The sequence below is a fragment of the Typopeltis vanoorti genome, chromosome 22, assembly GCF_054136105.1.
Source record: "Typopeltis vanoorti isolate ZY-2024b chromosome 22, IOZ_Tvanoo_1.0, whole genome shotgun sequence".
NCBI classification, from domain to species: domain Eukaryota; kingdom Metazoa; phylum Arthropoda; class Arachnida; order Uropygi; family Thelyphonidae; genus Typopeltis; species Typopeltis vanoorti.
The window spans coordinates 67,871,021-67,895,447 of record NC_143570.1 but is presented as its reverse complement, the minus strand read 5'-3'; the positions used below and the strand labels follow the sequence as shown (position 1 = coordinate 67,895,447).

At 36.5% G+C, this 24,427-nt stretch overlaps 1 protein-coding gene across 1 annotated transcript in view; it reads right to left on the bottom strand.

Annotated features, from left to right (window-relative positions):
* Nucleotides 1–24,427, bottom strand: part of LOC150094473 (uncharacterized) — a 261,156-nt gene that overhangs the window by 112,850 nt on the left and 123,879 nt on the right. Inside the window, exon 5 of the mRNA XM_090411803.1 lies at nucleotides 18,608–18,731. Coding sequence (XP_090267929.1) covers nucleotides 18,608–18,731 — 124 coding nt within the window. The remainder of the gene's footprint in view (nucleotides 1–18,607; nucleotides 18,732–24,427) is intronic.

The following is a 24,427-nucleotide window of genomic DNA, read 5'->3' as shown; positions in this document are numbered from 1 at the left end:
ACTATTCTTAGAAGAAGCAGCAGCTCTCAGAAATCAACCAAATCTTAATAAATATGGTTGCATTAAGCTTCCGAAGATTTGGGAAACACTCATCACCAGAGGGCCCACCTTACATTCCATGCCACCTACAACTGCCTTAGAGGGTGCTCCACCTAAATAGGACTTTAATGTCACCCACGTGGTTGGGCTTAATATTGTATGATATTTGTGTTCATGTTACATTAGTTGTTTTTGTAATCCCCGAAGATGTCCTAGTGACTAGGACGAAATATAGGAAGTATTAAATTCTGTTTTAATCCTTTTTTGAGTGTTGTAAAAAATCCATTAAGTCACCAACACGATGTCCTCTTATTGGCTTAAACCAAAATATCAAATGATGGTAAAATATGACAGAATTTCAAACTGGGTGGAGCATCGCCCAGTTAAACAAGGCCCCCATTGTTTTCGCCAGGGAACCAGGACAAACAGCGAAAAGTAAGCTACTGGAACAATCCTAAAACCCACCCCAACTCAACATCACCAGAGTTCAAGATCGGTACTATCAACGTAAGAAGCCTGAATGGCAATGAAATAGAGCTAGCTGAGGAATTAGATAAGTACCAGATCGACATAATAGGGGTGACTGAAACAAAAAAAGACAAAAACTGGTGAGATCTTTCTGAGCAATAAATACAAAATGTTATATTCAGGCAATGACAATCAAGGGAATGAAGGAGTAGCCATAGTATTCAACACAAAATACGAAGCTAATCTTCTTGAATGGCAGGCAGTCTCAAGTAGAGTGAGGTGGGCAAATATCAGAATGGGGAACTGGACAATGAGACTTATTTGCACCTATGGTCCCACAGAAGGTTCTACTAAGGTAGAAATGGGAGAAGTTTTTGAGGCTTTAGAGAAAGCAACTGATACAAAGAAAAAGGAAAAGTTGGCCCTTGTTGGGGATCTAAATAGCAGAGTAGGAAATGATTGTCAGACATACAAAAATATTTTGGGAAAATTTGGAGAAAAGAGCAACGCTAATAATAATGGCAAATACCTGTTGGATTTCTGCTCAGGACATGGACTGGTTATTACTAACACCATGTTCCAACATAAAAATGTGCACAAATTCACATGGAGAGAAGAAGTAAGGAATAAGAAAAGTCTCATTATGTTATTATCGACAGCTATGTTTTCTCCCTGTTACAAGACAATACAATGTACAGAGGATTTGAAATTGGAAGTGATCACCATTTAGTCTTCAGCAGGATAAAATTGAATTTCATATTGAAAAGAAGAACATGTAAGAAAGTTTTAAAATGAATAAAAGTTGAGCAGCTCTCAGACATAAACTGTAGACTAAAATGCAGAAATATTATTCAATAAAAAATGAAAGAGTTTGACAACAGGAACCAAAATTTGGAGATTCAGTGGAAATACCTGAAGAAAACACGTATTGATTCAGCCAGAGAGGCATGTGGTGAGGTTTATAGAGGTTGTCTGCAAGAATAGAAAAATCGGAACTCGATGATTAAAGAGGCAGTGAAAGAAAAGAAGAAAGCATATCAAAAATTTTCTGGCAAATAAGTCAGCTTGTGCTCAGAGAATATAGAGACAAATGTAAGAAAGCTAAACTCTGTTTAAAACTAGCTAAACAAAAATTATGGGAGGACTTTGGTAAGAACATAGAAAATAAATATAAAGAAGGTAGCAAGATATTCTGAAGGTTGTTGAAGAAGCTCAGAAAAGAAGGAAAGAGTGCTGTAAAAGGAGTTAGAGATGATAAATGTAAAATGAAAACTGGAGAAAAAGATATACTTGAAATATGGAGTAATTACTTTGAAAAATTGCTAAATGAAACAAGCAGTGATGACAGCACAGTGATAAAAAACACTCACCAGGCATGCAGTCAGGAATACATATCCGTACTTGAAGGCCATCAAAAGCCTGAAATGTGGAAAGGCAGCAAGAATAGATGATATTCGGCCAGAAATGCTCAAGTATGGAGGTATAAAAGTCTTATAGTAGTGCACTGCATAGTTCAGAAGGCTTGGACAGAGGGACAAATTCCAGATGATTGGAGTAGAGCTCTCATAGTATCCATATATAAAAAAGGAAATAAAACTGAATATGAGAATTACAGAGGTATTTCCCTACTGAGTGTTCCTGGTAAGATTTATACAAGTATACTTGAGAAATGGCTGAAAAGAATTGTGTAAGAAAAGCTTGGTGAAGAACATGCTGGATTCAGGCCAAATAGAGGCTATCAGGATTCAATTTTCACTTTACAACAGATAGTTAAGAAATCATGGGAATATAACAAAGATCTGTATTTAAGTTTTGTAGATCTGGAAAAAGCATATGAAAAGGCGCCAAGAGAGGAGCTATTCAAAATGCTAGTTGTATGGTATCAATGGGCTATTGTATCAAGCAATACTTAGTCTTTATTTGAGTTCTAAGTCGGCAGTTAGAAATGAAGGAAGTGCAGGAAGGTGGTATAATATTAAATCTGGTGTCAGACAAGGATGTACATTATCCCCTCTGTTATTCATTATCTATGGATCATATTATGAAGGAAAGTGGTATTAAACCTGATATCAAAATGGGAGATGTTAATGTCAGCTCTTTGCTTTATGCAGATGTTATACTTCTAAATAAACCCGCTACAAGTCTGCAAGATTTCCTGACTAAATTGAATAACTGCTGTAATAGATATATGAAGGACAGCATTAAATAGACAAAGACAATGAAAATAGGCAGAAACATTGAAAATATCAACTACATTGTGAATGGAGAACCTACAGAACAAGTAAAACATTTCAGTTGAAGATGGTAAATTAAATATGGAAATAGACTACAGAATCAACAAAGTTGGTATGGTAGGAAGTCAACTGAATAAATTTATATGGAATAAGAGAAAAATTAGCCAAAACACTAAATTTGCTGTTTACAAGACAGTGTTCAAACCAATTTTAACTTATGGATCTGAGAACTGGGTCAGAAGTAAAACACTTGACCAAAGACTAGAGACCGCAGATATGCGAATCCTGAGAAAGATTAGAGGCATATACAGATAGCATCAATGGCAATATCATATTAAAAACGAGGATATTAGGAAAGAATTTGACAATGTCAGCATCCAGGAATGCATCAATCCAAATATGGTCACTTAAACAGAATGAGAGAGGAAAGATTAGCAAAACAAGTGTTCTCTACCAGGTTGGCAGGAAAACGACCCAGAGGAAGACCAAGTTATAGGTGCATTGATACAGTAAAAAGTGCCTTAGAAGACAGAAATATAAGCTCTGATAATATTGGAGTCTTGTCAGGTAACAGACTGATTTGGAGGAAGTTAGTAATGATGTAAATTTTTCATGTAGTACTATCATATCCTGTACACTCCTTAAGGGTATATATCAGGAATTTGAAGATGATGATGAAATCTCTCTCTTCTTGGTATTACCTTGACATCAAGGTTCTCTTGGCATAAATGCATTACAACCTAGGCATCCAAAAAATTAAGAATCCTCTTTTGTTCAAGACATTACTTTATCCTGAATAGCTATTAAATCTGTACAAATCACAAATCTGCCCATTATTTGAGTACAGTTTGCACATCTGGGGAGATGTTCCTAAGAGCTGCCTAAAAATATTCAATGTCATTTAGAGGAAAGCAGTCAGACTGATTAACGACTCCTCTCTTACCAACTCACTTCAACCACTCTCACACAGGTGGCTAGTATCTACTGCATGCATCTTCTATAAATATTTCCATAGTAAATGTTCATCATAACTATCATCAATAAATCCCCCCCCCTCTCTACCGAATCCACTGAAACACATCAGCTACCACCCAACATCCCTTCAGTCAAACACCATACTCATAGAACAAGTTTCTCTTCTTCCCCGATCATCAATACTGCTGTTGTATTCTGGAACAGTCTTCTCTTCCATATGTTTCCCTAGGAATACAATGCATAGGCCTTCAAATCTAATGTGAACAAGTGCCTTGTTTCCCAATTCTCTTCCAATACATGGTATTCATGTACTATAGGTTGATTAACCAACTTCTCGTACATGGGCCCAACATAAAAGGTCATGTAACACTATTTGCCTTGTTTGTCTAACAATGTTTTGGAGCAAATCAGAATTCAGAACTGTACTTATGTAGTTATATGTGTAAACCTAAGGGTTTTATTTTATTAAAATTTTATGATATGAATGTTTTACAATGTATGTTTGTAATGGCAGGGGAAAACTGTTGGCCTTTTTCCATAAAAGTGGTTCAAGATATGTGCTAGAAGTAAAAATGTAGAGTGAAGCAGATATATTAACTACTCATGTATTAGTGTATTATATATGTAATATATATTATGTATCACTTATAAAATTCATGCATTTTACAATACAAGATAAAAATAAGCCATAGCATTAACAAAACCTTATAATTTGAACAGATCGGAATAAACACGACTATGATAAAACAGGAAGCACTGTTAGAGTACACCCTGTCTAACATCTGACAAGTGAGATTTGCCTGTCTGGTGATTGCAAAATGTTTCAAGCTCTGAGGATTGGGAAAAGAGTCAAGTTAAGGGGAAGGTGAAAAAAGTGTATAAAAATGTAAGGGGAAATGTTGGAGCAGAGTTTGTTTTGATATTAATCACTCATTAAGACAGGGCTCCAGAAATGCATCTTAAATCTACTAACAACAAAAAATTGTGGGAGAGTAAAAATTTTTACTCACTCAAGGTATCAGTCTACTTCATATAAATTGTTATAGAGGATATTTTAAAAAATAATGTTATGATTGATGACAAAATAAAATACATTCTTTATTTCTTGCTACACAGGATTATACATAAATGTCCTTTCTTTTTAAATGTACACAACACAGCCCATTTACATAAGGGCTTCATATGGCCTCCAGTGTATCTTTTCTTGGTTGCAAAATACCACATGATCATTATCATTATCAAATGATTCATCTGCAATAAAATCCAGCAAAGAAGAGTCATTCATATGTGTCATCAACAAGTCATTCAAGGTGAAGGGTGCTTAAGGGTCAAAGCTATATAACTGAGAGGAGACCTCCACATAGCCTTTAAAGGAATGCAGAGAACCAACTAGAGCTTCTGACCTAATGTCCAATCATCACCTTCTCGTGGTGCACCCTGTTGGGTATCTACCTGGATACTGAACGAATGAGGATGGACTGGCATTTTGGGATTTAGCTGACCAAATTGTATTCTTATTGGCTTAAACCAATATACAAAATGATGGTACAACATGACAAAATTTCATGCCCGGCTGGAGCATCGCCTGGTTAAACAAGGCTCCCGTCGTTTTCGCCAGGGAACCAGGGCGAACAGTGAAAAGTCGGCTACTGGAACAAATCTGAAAGCACACCCCAACTCAACATCACCAGAGTTAAAGATCGGTACTATCAGCATAAGAAGCCTGAATGGCAAAGAAATGGAGCTAACTGAGGAATTAGATAAGATAAGTACCAGATCGACATAATAGGGGTGACTGAAACAAAAAAGACAAAAACTGGTGAGATCTTTCTGAGCAATAAATACAAAATGTTATATTCAGGCAATGACAATCAAGGAAAAGAAGGAGTAGCCATAGTATTCAACACTAAATATGAGGCTAATCTTCTTGAATGGCAGGCAGTCTCAAGTAGTGATGTGGGCAAATATCAGAATGGGGAACTGAACAATGTGTTGGATTCTGGGTGAAGGAATCTTGCAAAGAAATCATTCATTCAGAATCCTACATATTAAACTCACCAACAAAGAGAAATATCTGCACGTCAGCTGAAATTAAAAGTGAAACTTCTTCACTTTATGTATAAAATTTGTATTCTTTATTTCATGTACCATATATTTAAGCTATTGTGATTATATTAAGATTTTTTTTTGAGTATGTCTTAAAAGAGGGATAATCTGATTTAATTTAAGCCTCACTTAAGCTGTGTAAAAAATAACTGTGAGTCATCAAATAGTTACTAAATAATAATTCTTGGAAGGTATAAAACTACACGTGTACAGCGTAACGCTGGCGGCAGTTGCATACACGGAACGTACTTTGACGCAAATTCTGGGAATGCAAGAGCATAACAGTGTCAGGAGGGCAAGGAATGAACCCAAGGGGAGAAAAGAGACAGGTCATGTGCAAAGGGGACTCCGAAAAAGAGGGTGCTCTATCGAAGAACATAAGGGAGCGAGCAGCGTACCAGGGATCTTGTCTTGTTATATCGTTTTCCTGTTCGGTGGCTCGGAAGTTAGCGGGATTCGCGTAAGGGGAGGGATGAAGCATCTGTGCTAAAATAAGATGTCAGACAGCAGGCTTTCTTGAAAATGGAAAAGGATTCTACGCAGAGCTGAAGGTAAAAAAATTTCCAGTCCTATCAAGAATCAAGCCGTCACTGAGAAGTCCCATCGAGTTGTTCCTGAAATGTAAAGATTTAAGTCTGTTTTCGGCAGAAATAATGAAGAGAGCGTAATCCCTACATTGGCGTATGGACAGCCAATAGATAAGAAGTAACCAGACGTATACGCGATGCTGAAAGACATGGAAAAAGTTCGGTAAGGTGAAATTACTCTATTTTGTGTATAAAATTCATTAGAAGAGAGAAGATTGTTTGCAAATGTGAAATTAAGAACAGTATTCTAAAGAACTCTGTGGACAGTCTCTAATTAGAAAGTTAACCTCCTTTGAGAGAGTAAGAAGAATTGTTTGGAAAAGATCTTTAGTAATTGTATGTGATAGGATTAACTTAATGAGATCAGAATTGTGGATTTTAGTAACTGAATAACATTAGAATGTTTGTTCATATTATCTTATGAATAGCATTACGGAAAGGAATTTTAGTTTAACTACATATCATTTGCTATCTATCCCAATATGCAGTTATTGTGTTTGGCATGCTTTATGACCTTTAATTAATTTAGAATATTCTAACCTCTTAACTCGAGTTTCATTTAGTATTAAGTCACAATTGAGTGTATGAATTTTGTATTCTGTTTAGATATTCCAATAAACATGTCATATTTACCTAAACCTGAGTCATGCCCGATTACAATTCCAAACTACCACTTATAAAAATAGAACCTATTTTGGCGGGAAGGAATTAGGAAGTGTATATAATTATAGATTTAGGTCACGACTGCAATAGACTGAATCTATACGGCCGTGTTAAAGTAAAATATTGTGAAAGAAAGCCTCAGAATCTAGTATTGTCTCCCTGAGCAAGGATCCTTTCTGCTATAGGATACTGGCTAGCGCAGCATAATATAAATTTGCCAGTATCCGAAGAGGAAACAATCCTAGATATAAGTATATCAGGCCCTATATCTGACGAAGTAAAATAGCGATAGAAAGATACAATAGATATATATAAAACAGAAAATATATAGAGAAAGCAATGACCTAACAACAGAACAGCCAGTAGGATTTTAATTGAATAAGGCTTTGAATAAGAAAGGACATAATCAAGTAACAAACTAAGTATAAATCGTATAAATAAAATATTTCACAATGAGACTTATTTGTGTCTATGGTCCTACAGAAGGTTCTACTAAGGTAGAAGCAGAGGAATTTTTTGAGACTTTAGAGAAAGCACCTGACACAATGAAAAAGGAAAAGTTGGTCCTTGTTGGGGATCTAAACAGAAGAGTAGGAAGTCATTGTCAGAAATACAAAATATTTTGGGAAAATTTGGAGAAAAGAGCAAAGCTAATAATAATGGCAAATACCTGTTGGATTTCTGCTCAGGACATGGACTGGTTATTCACATGGAGAGAAGAAGCAAAGAATAAGAAAAGTCTCATTGACTATGTTATTGTTGATAGTGATGTTTTCTCCCTGGAGCAGGACACCAGAGTGTACAGAGGATTTGGAATTGGAAGCGATCACTATTTGGTCTTGAGCAGGATAAAATTGAATTTCATATTGAAAAGAATAACATATAAGAAAGTTTTAAAGCGAATAAAAGTCAAGCAGCACTCAGATGTGAACAGTAGACTAAAATACACAAAGATTATTGAAGAAAAAATGAAAGAGTTTGAGAACAAGAACCAAACCTTGGAGATTCAGTGGCAAGCCTTGAAGAAAACCCTAATTGATTCAGCTAGAGAGGCATGTGGTGAGGTTGTCTGCAAGGATATAAAAATCAGAACTCCATTGTGGACACATGAAGTAAGAGAGGCAGTGAAGGAAAAGAAGAAAGCACATCAAAAGTTCCTGGCAAATAAGTCAGCTTGTGCTCTTAGAGAATACAGAGACAAATGTAAGATAGCTAAACACTGTGTAAAATTAGCTAAACAAAAGTCATGAGAGGACATTGGCAAGAACATAGAAAATAAATATCAAGAAAGTGGTAAGATTTCTGGAGGTAGTTGAAGAAACTTAGAAATGTAGGAAAGAGTTCTGTAAAAGGAGCTGGAGATGATAAAGGTGACATGAAAACTGGAGAAAAAAATATCGTTGAAGTATGGAGTAATTACTTCGAAAAATTGCTAAATGAAACAAGCAGTGATAGCACAGTGGCAAAAAAACACTCAACAGGCATACAGTCAGGAATACATATCCATACTTGAAGTAGAAAAAGCCATCAAAGGCTTGAAATGTGGAAAGGCAGCAGGAGTAGATGATATTCAGCAGAAATGCTGAAGTATGATGGCATAAAAGTGTCTTACAGTGGCTGCACTGCATAGTTCAGAAAGCCTGGACAGAGGGACGAATTCCCAATGATTGGAGTAGAGCTCTAATAGTACCCATATATAAAAAGGGAAATAAAACTGAATGTGAGAATTAAAGAGGTATTTCCCTACTGAGTGTTCCTGGCAAGATCTAAGCAAGTATACTTGAGAAAAGGTTGAGAAGAATTGTGGAAGAGAAGCTTGGTGAAGAACAAGCTGGATTCAGGCCAAATAGAGGCCTGTCAGGATCAGGTCATCACTTTACGACAAATAGTTGAGAAAGCATGGGAATATAGCAAAGATCTGTATTTAAATTTTGTTGATCTGGAAAAGGCATATGACAAGGTGCCAAGAGAGAAGCTATTCAATAGGCTACAGTTATATGGTGTCAATGGGGCATTATATCAAGCAATACTTAGAATTAATTTGAGTTGTAAGTTAGCAGTTAAAATTGAAGGAAGTACATGAAGATGGTTAAATGTTAAATCTGGTGTGAGACAAGGATGCACATTATCCCCTCTGTCATTCATTATCTATATGGATCACATTATGAAGGAAAGTACCTCAGACGATAGAAATATAAGATTTGATAATGTTGGAGTCTTGACAAGTAACAGACTGATTTGGAGGAAAATTGTACATAGGAAGTTAGTAATGATGTAAATTTTTCATGTAGTACTATCACATCCTGTACACCCCTTGAGGGTACATGTCAGGAATTTGATGATGAGGTGGAGGGATTCATTGATGATCTCAACTTCCCTTTTATTAGATTAATTTAAAACCTTGTTCACATGATGACTTGATGGTATAATGGCTATAATTTCAAGTTGTTTTGAGAGAAATAGAAACCTGTTATTATTTATTGTCTAAAATTTTGAACTCTTAACCAGTCTTTCCCAAAATTTGTTGACTGATTCTTCGTTATCATCAAAATATTTCCTGGAATTTAATGTTTACCCAAATTTTAATTTCTTCTTTCCGTAAATCTTCCAGATCTTCAGCCAGATAAATGTATCAAATACTGAGACAGTTTTGGAAATTTCTGATTCATTTTCACTAAATATTTTTATCACATACAGAATAACTCTTTACATGCATTATTGAATATTATTATATATCCCTGAACTATTTATATTATCTAAAAATTTCCTCTCAAGAGGATGAGCTTTCATTTCTTTCAGGGGATTCAAGGTAATATCTACATGGTATTTTGTTTGACTTATTATAAGTTTTCCCTTTGAAAAATCAATGACAGTTGTTTGAATTAAGTTAAAAATCTAAGAGAAAACAGATTCTTCTTGCAAAGCAGTATGTTTTTAATTTCATTAACGAGCCTTTTGATATTGCAGCATCATCGCTTTTTTTCACTGTCTATTTCTCCAAATGCATGCACCCACACTATTCAACCTTAACGAATCATATACTTAAACTTCAGAATTTTTGAAAGAATGAGAAAAGTAACATAGCTGCTACTTTTCTCATTCTTTCAATTTTTTTTTTACTACTGTTTCAATGTCCAAAACAAAGGGAACATCTAAAATAGAATTTTGAACAGCCAAATTTAAATTATGTGTAATACAATATGTTGAAATAAGATCTAGCACATCTCTTTAATTTTGCCACTAGCCCATTGTTTTTTTCCCCAGCATTCCTGATTCAATGCCCACCAATTACGAGTCTTCCACAGCAAGAATAACTTATTCATTTCTTATTAACTTGCATAACTTATTCACCTCACTTTCGCATATAGCAAAGTATCTGGCAGCTGTTGAGTTTTGAAAAGGAATTATGAAAACAAATGTCTCTTTCAGCTTCTGATTTTTATTTATGTATCTCATATAAAGAACTAGTTTATCCTAATTTGAAACATCTATAGAAGCATCTAAAAGAAGAGGAGTATTTGATTTCCTTAACTAATTCATGCTTACAGACATCATTGATGCAAGTTCCTTATTCATGTCATTCTAGTACTGCTCTGCTGGACCTGTATCTATATCATGCTTATTTAGCAAGGCTATCAAGTTTTTGATATCAGTAATGGTTTAGCGAATTTAACTATATAATATAGGTTGTATTAAAAAGGCACTTAAGGTGTTCAAACATTTTAGAATCTATTTTTCTTCATCAAGCAGCTAGAGGTGTGTTTTCTGGATGATATCTAACCAAGTCTATGTCACAGCATCTTTTGTGAGAACTGAATGCTTCATGAGACCTAAATGTCTCTACTCCACTTTCTTTTCCAGGGTCCTTGAAAACCCTGCAGCAATCTAGTGTTACTGTCAGCAGCCCCCAAGATAATTTTTATAAAATGCAACTTAGTCTTTGTAACACATCTACATGAATTTCTTAGGCCATTTGTCTTGGAAAGCACATCTCATCTGACTGATTTTACTTGATGGTACAACAGAACTCTTTCCTCCAGTGTTTTTTTAGCACTTTCTAGTCCCTACAATTCGTTTTCAGTTTTGCATCATTTCACAAAACTTAAAGGTGTAGCTTGTGTTTTCTTTTGTTTATTATTCATAATGAAGGGTTAATTTATATAAATTATATAAATTCAAGTAATAAATTTCACAAAAATAACAAGACAGTAGCACTCGCTGTGGAACCAGACTCGCTTTTCATGATGTACACAGTCACATGATCTGATCTGTGACTTGTCTTTATATGATAAGTGTATTTTATAATAAAATAAAATAAAATAATTGAATTTTTTAAATAACAATGTTAAAATAGCCCTGTTGTTATGTAAAATGTTCAAGTATTTAATTGCACTAAGCCTAAGATAATACTATATTATAATTGTGCACCTAGATATACTACAGTATTTAAATAAATTGCGCCAGTTTTAACTTTTGTGTTTGTAATTACAGGTTTATTCGTTAAGGAAATTATATAGGAGAAGAGTACAATTTTTGTTTTTAATAATAGACTATCTATTACATATGTCATGCATAATGAATACACATGTAAGGTTAATATTGAACTAAATTAATGCACTAATTATAAAAAAATTTATTGGAAATGATAACTATAATTTAAATGAATTCATTATGTGAAAAACTTACTTATTTTGCTTGAAGTGTGTGAGATTTTTTATTTTCAAATAAGGCACTGTAACAACAACATGTAATGGTGGTTCTTTACTGCTTCATGACTGAAACAAAAACCGAAAGTATGACACATAAGGGGCATGCATGGAGTGAGAAGAACACTGTGATGTGGCTGGGAGAGAAATGAGAAAATTTTTGGAATTTGATAGCAGATATTATTCAATCCTTCATATAGAAAGAAAAATGTATAAAAGTTATCAATTGTTATGTTATGATGACAACGACAGAACATTGTTACAGGGAGAAGTAAAGCAGGATAAGATATTAATGACTGTTTGTTTTATTAATTAAATAAAGATGCTATCTCCTGGTTGGAAATAAAATTTCTTTAATAAATTCATTGGCTGCTGCCCGAGATCAAATGACTTGACAATGAATGAGATGTTTTAAAATAAAAACATCATCTCATTCATTTTAGAATGCTTAATATTCACTCATCACTTGTCTCTGATAACTTGCAAGTGGGTGAGTGGATTTCTGAAACCCTGCATTAGGATATTATAGGTTTCCTCAAGCATAGAGAACCATCAGGTGCATGATAACATAAAACTGTAGATCACATCTAGTGAGGTTAATACAGTCTGAATGAAATATTTTAAGCACCTTTTGAAAGAGGATAGGAAAGAATACATTCAAGGAGACAGATGATCTGAGGGTACAGGAGCTAGTGGATCCTTTTTTGGAAGATGAGGTGTGAGATGTCTTGGCAAGGTCACAGAATGAGAGGAGTACACACAGAATTGTGAGGCATGGAGGTGACCAGATGCTAAAAAATAACTGGAATGTTAAATCAAGTTCTAGAAGATGTGACTCCTGATGATTGGTCATCATCATCATATCTATAAAAAGTGTAATAAGAACAATCCTCCAAATTACAGAGTTATCAGTGTGATGACCACCACTAGTAGGTTATTGGGTAAAATGAAAACTACAAGTTTAGAGAACATTGTTTTCTCTCTCTCTTTCTATGTGTGTGTGCACACACTTCAGCAGAACAGGCTGGCTTTACTGATGGAAAGTCCTATAACATTGATAACATTTTCATCTTAGGACAGATCACAGAAAAAAAAAAAAATTGCCAAAGGGCCCAAAATACGTTTGACTTTTGTAGATCTTGAAACAGCCAATGATTCAGTTCCAATTAGCAGACTCTATAGATCGATGAGGAAGATGAATGTGAATAAGTTGATTCATTTGATTAAGAAAGGTAAAATATATAGAAGTTGCAGAGCAGTTGTTAAATGCTGCGATCCGGTATTGGGTGAGTTTGTAACATCCAAAGGCCTAGGATAAGGATGTGGAATGTTACCTACTCTGTTTAAGATCAACCTTGATGCAGTGCAGTCATACTGGAATGATTGATATATAGCTATGAAAACTGAGATAGGTGATAAGTGTCATTCATTCACTATTGCTTGCCAATGATCAAGACATAAATGCTCAGGATCAGGGTGACACAGATTTTATGATGAGGAAACTGGCTAATGTTTATAGTATGGAAGATCCAAAACTAAATTTTATGAAGACAACATATTTTGGTAATTGGTGGAGAAAGCAAAGACTTGGACCTCCTGGTTGGTAAAGTCAAGGCAGTAGATCATTTTAGATACTTGGAATCTATGATTCATAAGTAATATGTGCGAAAGATGTAATGACTGTCAACCAAGCCAATAATGCTATTAAGTATCTGAATGGTGATTTGTGGAGTCAAGATATTTGACAGAAAACCAAGAAGATGATACTCGAAATGATAGTAGAAACGTTCTGATGTATGGGGAGAAGGAGGAGGGATTTTGAATTCAAGGCAATAGAATGATAAAAGCTATGGAGGATGGATGACTTATGAAGAAGTATATGTATATCTTGCATTCAGAGAACTCAGAATGAGACTATTATGGAGAAATTGAATTTGCAAGAAAATGTGATGGAGACTGCTTGAAACATTGATCTTTTCAGTGGTATGGAGGGGAGGAGGGCTCAATGGATGTCTCAGGAGAGATAGCCCAAAAGGGTGGTGCATGAATCACCATCAGGAAGACAGAAGAGAGGATGGCCTTGATGTACATGGAGAGCAGGAATTGTGTAGGCAATGCAAGTCAGAGGGCTTCAAGAAACCTCCTGGAGAAGACCATTCACAATGATGAAAGAAATTATAATACAAAGCAACTGCAGAGAAGTTATCTTCAAATTCAAACACCTCTTCAAAGAAAGTGCTGAAGTTCTACATTGTCCCAACCTTTATCTCCAGAAGAACTACCTATGCTCAAAACCTGGGAAATTATTATCTGCAACTGTATTATTTATTTATTTTTAGAATACTATCCTAAAAGTGTCAGTCTATAATCTAGCACCCTCACAAATGCATATATAAAAAGTAATCACAAAAAAGGTAACTGTCATTTCAATTTAATGTTATTGGAATTTTCAACTGTTCCTTTCTACACTAATGATGGTCTGCACGCAAGCACGTACACGTGCACATGCACACACAAACCAAAATATCTGTATATTAACTGATTAGTTCATTACATAATCCTTACTGTGGTATGTTTATTCCTCTTACAAATTGATTCCCTACCTCTCAAAAAAGTTATTCTGGATATTTGGCATACCTTACTGATAAAATTACTTGATTCGCATACTCTCAAAAATTTTCTACATTAAAAAAAAATTAATTTTTTCTTCTTTTTGTCTAAGAAGTACATTTCATTCTTTCATCCGAAATTTTTAAATTACGTAATTGAAATTTATAACTGAATAAAATTTTAATATTAAATTTGTAATTAAAATTTATAAGATTCATATTATATGAGAGAAATCTTGGGGACGGGGAGAAATGCAACCCACAATGATATTGAGATTTAGTTCAATAAATTCACAGTTTATATAATTTCGAAATATAGGGTAAAGGAACAATCCTGTAGAAAGAGCTGGAATTTTTTCAAAAGAAATTAGGACAAAAAAGAAACCTGCATTTTTAAAATACGAAGCTTTAAAAAAACTGCAAAGCAAACTGGAGAGATACCAAACCATTCTAAAAATACCTACAAACTACAAACTGAATGTTCCAAATTAAAAAAAAAAACAACAACTGCAAAGCAGACTAGAGCGATACCAATTCATTCCAAAAATACCTAGCAAACTACAAAATTTATTTCAGAGGAAAGCCGAATGTTCCAAGCATCTTATCACTGGAAGAGTCAATTTTTTCAAAATGTAAAAAACAAAATCTCAGAGAGTGAACATCATATCAATGTTGCATTAAAAGACAAGAGAAGGCAGCCTTAACTGCACATCACATTGACATGCTATATCATTGGAACATGTGCAACTGCCACCCAACATCCCTTCATAGTGCAACTTGAAACCCACACAACAAGTTTCTTCTCCTCCTCCATCTATGAGGGAGGTCTGAAAAGTACTCTGCCTCGACCATAGATGGCAACACTATCGGCAAGATTTTGTTTTTCTAAGTTGGTACATCTGTCATAAGCACCCATGTGAAATCACAAGTCATTCTATCAAGTACTTTGTTTTATACAGCTGTCTGAAGCAAAAGTGTTGTCTGTATCCCTTGAAATGGATAAAATTGAGTATCGTGCATTTATAAAATTCTTTGTAAAAGAAGGTTTAACGCCAAAAGAAATTCATACGAAGTTCATAAAAGTTTATGATCACTCTTCTCCTTCGTTTTCGACAATTAAGAAATGGGCTGCCGAGTTTAAACGCAGCTGCCTAGCCTTGAAGATGATCCACGTGAAGGACGTCCAAAAAGTGTAAAACCAGAAATCATTGATCAAGTGCACGATATGGTATTGGATGACCGGCAAGTCAGAGTGAGTGAAATTGCTGAGACTATAGGCATTTCATAAGAACATGTAGAATATATTTTGCATGAAGAATTGCAAATGAAAAAGCTTTGCGCAAGATGGGTGCAGCGCAAATCAAAAATGCACTCGCATGAAAATCTCTAAACAGTGCGTGGAGCGTTTTAACAAGAATAAAACTGATTTTGTGTGTCAATTTATTACTATGGATGAGACTTGGATTCACCATTACAACCAGAATCCAAACATCAGTCAAAACCGTGGACAGAAGCCGGTTGTTCAGCACCAAAAAAAAGACAAAGTCAGTTCCATCTGCAGGAAAGGTCATGGCATCGGTGTTTTGGGATGTTAAAGGCATTTTGTTTATTAATTATCTTGAAAAGGGTAAAACAATAACCAGGGAATATTTTAACCAGACTAGACGAAAAAATTCATGAGAAAAGGCCCGGTTTGCAGAAGAAAAAAAATCATCAGGACAATGCACCTGTCCATAGTAATAAATTGACACACAAAATCAGTTTTATTCTTGTTAAAACCACGCACTGTTTAGAGATTTTCATGCAAGTGCATTTTTGATTTGCGCTGCACACAATGATATTTTGGCAATGGGAAAATTAAGGGATCTGCACTATGAATTGTTGGAACATCCACCCTATTTCCCAGATTTGGCTCCCTCTGACTTCTATCTCTTCCCAAAACTAAAACTCTTCCTTGCTGGTCAGCATTTTTCTTTGAATCAAGAGGCCATTACAGCTGTAGAGGTTTATTTTGCAGATCTTACTGAGAACCACTACAGCGATGGGATGGGATAATGGTGCTGGAGCATCGCTGGAATAAATGGGAGATTATGTTGAAAAATAAAAATAATTTTGAAATTATAAATTCGTTTTTTCATTGTTAGGCAGAGAACTTTTCAGACCACCCTCGTGTATATATATATATATATCCTTTAAGATTGGAGTTGGGAATATATATATATTCCCAACTGCAACCTTATCAAATGATAATAATTAACCCTTCAATAAGTAAATCTTGCTTGTACCTATCAACTAGTCAAATATAACCCTAACCAGATTAAAAAGAAAACAGAATTATTTAAGTTGGTCACTACCTGGTCACCAGAGAGTTAAAACACTGCTCCACACTATATTCACTCTCTGAGAACTTATAGTCTTTCTAAGATACACAAAGAGAACATATTGCTTTGGCTAATAGCTGAGGGTATTGACAACTCTAATTATTGTGGAGTTTATATTCCCATGGCTTGTGGCATTCATAATCAAATTAATAAGCAAAAAAAAAGCACGTAAAAAAGTAAAATAATTTAATAAATGAATGATGAGTTTCATACAACAATATTGTGTACTTCTTCAGATTGATACAATAAAACAAAAATATGAAAGATATTAACGTGGAGATTTCTAAATAAATAATCTTTTTTTTTTATTTTTTATTCGTTCAATACACGACAGCACTGAATGCAGGAATGAAATATCATGAACGAAGGTCAATGTTACAGGATATAACATATTTTGTTTCATAGCCTAATTCATTAATCTCTAATACATCTCTCATATATGATGCTTTAGAGATCATTTAATCAGGCCTTGGTTTTTATTACACTAGATTATACATATCATCTCACTAGCCTCTTGAAGTCTGCATACATAAGTATTGAATTCTATGTATGGCATTTTAGTGATTTGCCAACTGCCAAAAACACATCACATCAGTAGCTGTCTCAGCATCCAAGAAACTGGGCATTCTCATTTGTTCAAAATTTGTTCTATTTTACACCCAATCAACTCCTAACTATACACAAATCCCAAATCCATGTTTAGAATACTGGTCACATGTTCAGGATGCCCCACCTAAAACTTCCCTTAAAATCCTTGATGCTGTCCTGAGGAGCAATTACAATTCAATCTCTTACAGATTCACTTCAACTTATATCTCACAAATGCAGTTTTTCAGCACAGTGTCTATTCTACAGGTACTTCCATGGTCAATGCTCAAGTGAATTGGCAACTATCATTCCTTCACTTTCAGTTGCACCTGTTACAAGAGCAGCAGCTGCCCAACATCCCTTTACTGTGCAACTGCAAACACATTAAACCTGCTTCTCTTTTCCAACTAACAATTGTTAGTTGTGATTGAAATTGTTTTCCACAATTACAACTTGCAGCTCTTCAAAATAAACATTGATAAACATTTATCTGTCCTTAGCTCACCACACATGGCACTGATGCGCTCATAGGCCTCTTGACCTATAAGCACATCATTTAAAAAACATTTAAAAAAAATTGATTTGATGGTTTTCATTTGTGGTGTGGTCCACGCAGTTAGCCTAGTGGCTTTGCGCTTCGCAACCCCCCCCCCGGAGTTTATCTGGGGTTTTTCATCCTGCAAGCAGGCAAACTGGCCCTGTGAACATGCATGGATCTACAGCCATAAATATTAACCCCCCATGAGGGGACTCAACTCGCCCAAATAGGGACGGGGGGGGGAGGAAACTCCATATAAATAAATAAATTTGTGGTGTGAAACACCAATCCAGATTTATGCTCTCATTTTTCCTAAACATCTCGCACATTTTCTTTTTAATGGATTTCTCCAGAACAGCCCATCTGCTCAGAAATAAAGTAATTGCAATAGATTTTATAAAACTGCTGTTCTCTTCATAGGTTGATGAGCAGCCCTAATTATTGCTTAGCTAAGAGACTGGCACTCTGAGAGGGTAGGTTACTTCCTCTCCTATATAAAATGCACATAACACTTTGTAAAACAAAATTAAGAACATCATACTTCATAAAAAATGATGATGATCCTAATAGGAAGGTCCAATGTCTGGAAATTAAGTTATGCCTCTTAACAAGGTCTCCATAATTCTACTATAATGAATGCCGATCACCATGTAACATTAAAAGAAACCAAATTATAAACTCAGTCATAAGAAAAACATAATCTTGCAGCATACCTTGTCTTGCTATTTATACGACTCCCAGCTTTAAGCAACATTTCTGTTACTTCTTCATGTCCTCTGCTTACTGCCAGATGTAAAGGTGTAATATTTTCACTATCCGAAACATTCACTCTACAGCCTATTTAAAGATATCAATCATACAGATTATGAAAGTACAGTTTTTTAAAGTATAGGAATATATATCTGTATGATATACTTCATGAAATTATATCACACTTATGAAGGTCTATCTACACATGGGTCCAAGACAGAAGTAACAAATTACAGATCAATTAATATCTCAGAAGCGTTAGTTAAAGTATTGGAAAAATGTTAAAGGTAAACTCTACAATGCGAGGATAGGAATAAGATACTCTATGTTAAAAGTTTATTTTCCACTTGGTTAGACTATAATAAATTTAGTTTAATCCTTTATCCAAGTGTGAGCAAACAAAGTTTGCACCTGAAAATATCTATAGGACTGGGATAACCCCAGTCCTTAAGAAATTTTCAGGCGCAAACTTTGTTTGCTCACACTTGGATAAAGGATTAAACTAAATTTATTATAGTCTAACCAAGCGAAAAATAAACTTTCAACATCTTTCTCTAAATCCAGAGTAATTTAATAAAAAGGTGGCACACCTTTTGGCAACTCCTATAGGTAAAGATGACCTCGCTATTGCTTCTGCCTGGTATCTCCACTTTTGGGCCTGGCTCCCACTGAAGAGACCACAATAAAGGCGAAACTAGTCTGGGTAGTGGCCCTTCCCTTAATGCATAACATTATACATGGTGAATGAGTTTAAGGATAAGTGACAAGTACTATTATTTTACGCCATCTCCATGGAGTCCATTCACCATCAGGGAACTCGCAACCAATTCTGGCAATCCACTCCACTCATCGCTCTCCATGCAAAAAAAATCTAGTCCACACACTTTTACCACACTTTTACGCAACTTCCATGGATGACCCCCTAGTTCTCTGACTATTTGCCATATATTAAAAATTTCACTTACATCAATTTTATAAAACCCCTTTAATATCTTAAGTTTTTATCATGTCCCCTCTTTTCCACCTATTGACTAAACCAGCTATCAGAAAAAATAAATACAATACTATATAAATGGAATCATAATGCCACCTTTAAACCTCCTGCAGAATTAAAGAACATGTTCAACTCCTTTGATTCAACTCTGCTGACAGTGTTTCACATTTACTTCATGCTTCTGCATAGGCTGAGTATAAAGCTGTTGTAAGCTGAGTTTTCTGTTTCAAAGGCTTTCATACAGTTGTAGTTGAGCCAGGGTTCAGAAAGAAGGTGGAAATTTTGGATGGAATGAAGGGTGATAACTTTATGGCAGTGTGGATGATTTCTGTGACTCACTCTATGCAGGTGTCTTGGTCAGAATAGCAGACGCAACAGTTATGCCATGGAAAGTAATAGTTCCGGAGGTCATTCCACTTGGTATCTTTATAGTGACAAATGGCATGAGGTTGGCTGTAGTCAGAGGAGAGGGCTTTCTGTGAGACTGGAAACTTGCACGAGTGTGTGGTCGGAGTTATCAAGAGGAGAGGTGACCTGTACAGTGTGTCTGTAAGGAGAACTAATTAAAAAAAAAAAAAAAGATCAAGGGTAATAGGAAAGTGGAGAAAATTATTGGGAATTTGGGTAGGTGGGCGTAAGATTTGTATTAGATCACTGCTTATAGTCAAGTTGGAGTTGTTGATATTTCAAGTCACCCAGCTGTTTGGATGGCTGGATTGAAGATGGTTGAGCTTCATGGAGAGGAAGGTGAAGAGGGTCTTTGTGGTTTTCAGAGTTCAGAGATCTGTAAATGAAGCAGGTGAATGTTACTAAGTGAGGCAAGAAAACCTTGATCCAGAAGAGGTCAAAAGTAGGGGATTCTAAATTTGGCATTCTCTAGCAGACAATATCAGAATGCACATAGTTACAGGCGCTACCTTTGTGACAAAACAAATCATGGAGAGTATGATTTGGGCAATGAATATGAACTGTGGTTGATGTAGCTGCAACTTGGTTTTCTGTTAAGAGAATGAGGTATGGTTTAGATGTCTAAGTTGTGATGAATGTCATTTATGTAGGAACTCAAGCTGTGGATGTGAGAAAATGATTTTGTTTGGTAGGGATCTTGGTATGTTTAGAATATTGTGTTTTGATTTTGATTTGTTTGGATGAATTGGTCAATGAGAGAGATTTATTTTGATCGCAGTGTTGCTGTCATTGTTTGTCTCTTTCATTTTTGAGTTCTTGTTAGATGAAAGGAAATAGTGGGGACAAGCAGTAGGAGGAGAGAGACTTGTGAACATGATACCCAAGAGAACTACCAATCTCCATTCCATGGTTGCAACAGTGCCTCCTCCTGCAAACCACTACTTGGATTCCCTCCCCAATGACCTCGCAGTGTATGTGGCAGTGGGATTACATGTCAGATGACCAGGAAGCCTCCCGACTCGTTATTGACAAGTTCAGGCCCATATAATTATACCCTCTAAGAGAGTATAATTATATGGGCCTGAATCTCAAATTATAAAGAGAAGAGAGAGAGAAAGAGAGACCAGAACCCCTGCTCTGAAAGTCAAACATTGCCTTCACTATCTTCAGGGCCCCCAGTAAGCAGTGTGGTGTTTCACATGGAAATGAAGGTCATCTACCCCTAGTGGTCTAGTTGGCTATTTCCTTCAACTAAGAAGATATCCTTTTACAGCAGGAATGCTCACTGAATGCACCAGAGACCAGAGGCCTTTTTGTCAAAAGAGATCATGCCATGGGAAGGCAGGGTTGACTTGACAGGAAAAGGCTGCATATAACATGTATCACAAAGTATCACATGATACAAGGAAGAGACAAATTTAAATTATTTCAGTGCAAAAGCTTAGTTTGATTCCAATGAACTTTGTAGACAGCATCAATGGCATTTCAAGTGAGGTCAAACTTAAAAGAAGATTTCAAGAATTTGATGGAATTCTACATACATATATACGTACATCTTCAAGGTCCACCTTTCCTAATTGGGTTATGGGGGCAACAGCTGCAAGAGGAACTGTCAATGGTCATGGTCCTCTGCCACCAAGCCCAGGTGTTCTGGGGGGATTCCCAAACGTGTCTACCCAAGGTTTTGGATATAATCTATCCAGCGAGTCCTTGGCCTTCCACGTAGCCTCCCACACTCTGGCTTGGCAAAGAGGGCCTGCTGAGGGAGCCTCTCTTGTGGCATTCTGACCAGGTGCCCATACCAACGTAACTGTGATCTCTCAACATGGAGAAGCAGCGGTTAAGTATTGAGGGTTTCCCGACTTGCAGAGATTCTGAATTTGTCGAGTCTTGTCAGCCCCCTGCAATCCCCCTCGAAGGAACCTCATTTCAGACACTTGGATTCGTGTCCGCATTCTTTCGGTCATTACCCAACTCTCATGACCATAGGTGAGGATGGGGACATAGACTGTATTGAAGACAGCCAGCTTTGCCCTCTGGCTTAACTCTCGCTTCAATACTACCGAACGGCCAAGCTCCCGCAATATTGGGCTTGCTAAGCCAATTCGAGTATCTAGCTCTACGTCCCATTTTCCATCATTCATGAATATGGACCCAAGGTATTTAAACTTCTCCACCTGTCTCATTGGGACTCCACTTACATGTAAAGTGCACTGGGATGGTTGTCTTGAGATCACAAATGTTTCAGTTTTGGCCACACTGATCTTCATTCCGGCATCTACACAAACAGCTACAAACCTATCTAGGGGTCCGCTGGAGATCATCTGCGGAAGAGCTAAGCAGAACTAGGTCATCTGCAAAAAGCAGACATCCAATGTTACATCTTCCAATTCTGACACACTCACTACCTCGGCTGTGCCTATCAATCCAGTCCATAAATATTATGAAAAGGAGGGGTGACAGAACACACCCTTGGTGGAGGCCAAAGGAGACTCTGAAAGGTTCAGACTTTGTGCTGTTTACCCTGACATGGCAGCTAATAGTTGGCCATCCACTCCATACTCCTGTACTACTTGCCAAAGCTTATCCCAAGGAACCCGGTCATATGCTTTCTCCAAGTCCACAAAACATGTGTAGACATTCTTGGCATATTCCCAAGATTTCTCAAAGACTTGCCTTAAAGTGAAGATTTGGTCAGTTGTGCTTCTACCAGGACGAAAGCCAGATTGTTCTTCCTGGAACTTTGACTCAACTATGCTCCTGCACAGTCATTCCAAGCACCAAGCATACACTTTCCCAGCCAGGCTGAGCAAAGAGATGCCACGATAGTTACTGCTTCTGGTCTCCCATCTTGAAGACTGGTATTATTATGCCTGTCTGTCATTGCTTTGGTGCTCGCCCAGATATCCAAGCAGCCTGACACACTTGAGTCAGCCAGAGAACACCGTCTCGATTTAAGGCTTTTGGTATTTTGGGGCGAATTTCATCATCGCCAGCAACCTTGCCCGATTTTAGTGATGTCATTGCTCAATAGACCGTTTCTGCTGTGAGACTAGTCACTGTCCCGATCTGCACCTCTTGGATGTCCACAACTGTTGGGCCACCCAGGTTAAGAAGGCTCTCAAAGTATTCCCTCCATCTCTGGAGGATATCCTTCTTGGTTGTTAAAAGTGCACCATCAGAGGCCTTAATTGTCTTTGCTGTGCACGACTTCCTCCCTCGAAGGCGGTGGATGGTCTGCAAGAATACTTTGTTTGCATTTGCTTAGAACGAGTCTAATCTTTCTCCAAAGGATTCCCAAGTCTTCTGCTTTGCTGTCTTTACTGCCTCAGCAGCAGCTTTTCGTGACTCAGCATACTGCAAACGCATCCCAGGTGACCTGACCCTAAGCCATGTTAGATAGGAATCCTTTTTTGCCCAAACAGTTTTTTGGACTTCTTGGTTCCACCAAGGTGTCCTTTTCTCACTGCCCATTGCCATGTCGAGCCGCTTTCTGCCACAGCATGAGAGTGAGCTTCTCTCTTTGGGCTTTGTCATATGTTCCCACAAATCGGATCCTGATAACCTCCAATCTTCCCTTTCACAATTTTTCTTAGCCTTTCTTGCTTACATAAAACTTACTTAGAATACTCAATAAAGAAATTCATCTGTAATGCTCACATGCAGTTTTATTTCCCTATTTTACAAACGAATAATACAGTGTAGCTACTTTAAAACTCTTATATCTCCATATTTGAGCATTTCTGGTCAAATATCATCTACCTCCAGCTGCCTTTTCACAATGACAAAATTTAATGCCTGGTTAAACAAGGCCCCCATTGTTTTCGCCAGGGAACCAGGGCGAACAGCGAAACGTCAGCTACTGGAACAAATCTGAAAACAAACCACAACTCAACATCACTAGAATTAAGCATCAGTACTATCAACATAAGAAGCCTGAATGGCAAAGAAATGGAGCTAGCTGAGGAATTAGATAAGTACCAGATCGACATAATAGGGGTGATTGAAACAAAAAAGACAAAAACTGGTGAGATCTTTCTGAGCAATAAATACAAAATGTTATATTCAGGTAATGACAATCAAGGAAAAGAAGGAGTAACCATAGTATTCAACACAAAATATGAGGCTAATCTTCTTGAATGGCAGTCAGTCTCAATTAGAGTAATGAGGGCAAATATGAGAATGGGGAACTGGACAATGAGACTTATTTGTGCCTATGGCCCCACAGAAGGTTCTACTAAGGTAGAAGTGGAGGAATTTTTTGACGCTTTAGAAAAAGCAACTGACACAATGAAAAAGGAAAATTTGGTCCTTGTTGGGGATCTAAATAGCAGAGCAGGAAATGACTGAGACAAACAAAAATATTTTGGGAAAATTTGGA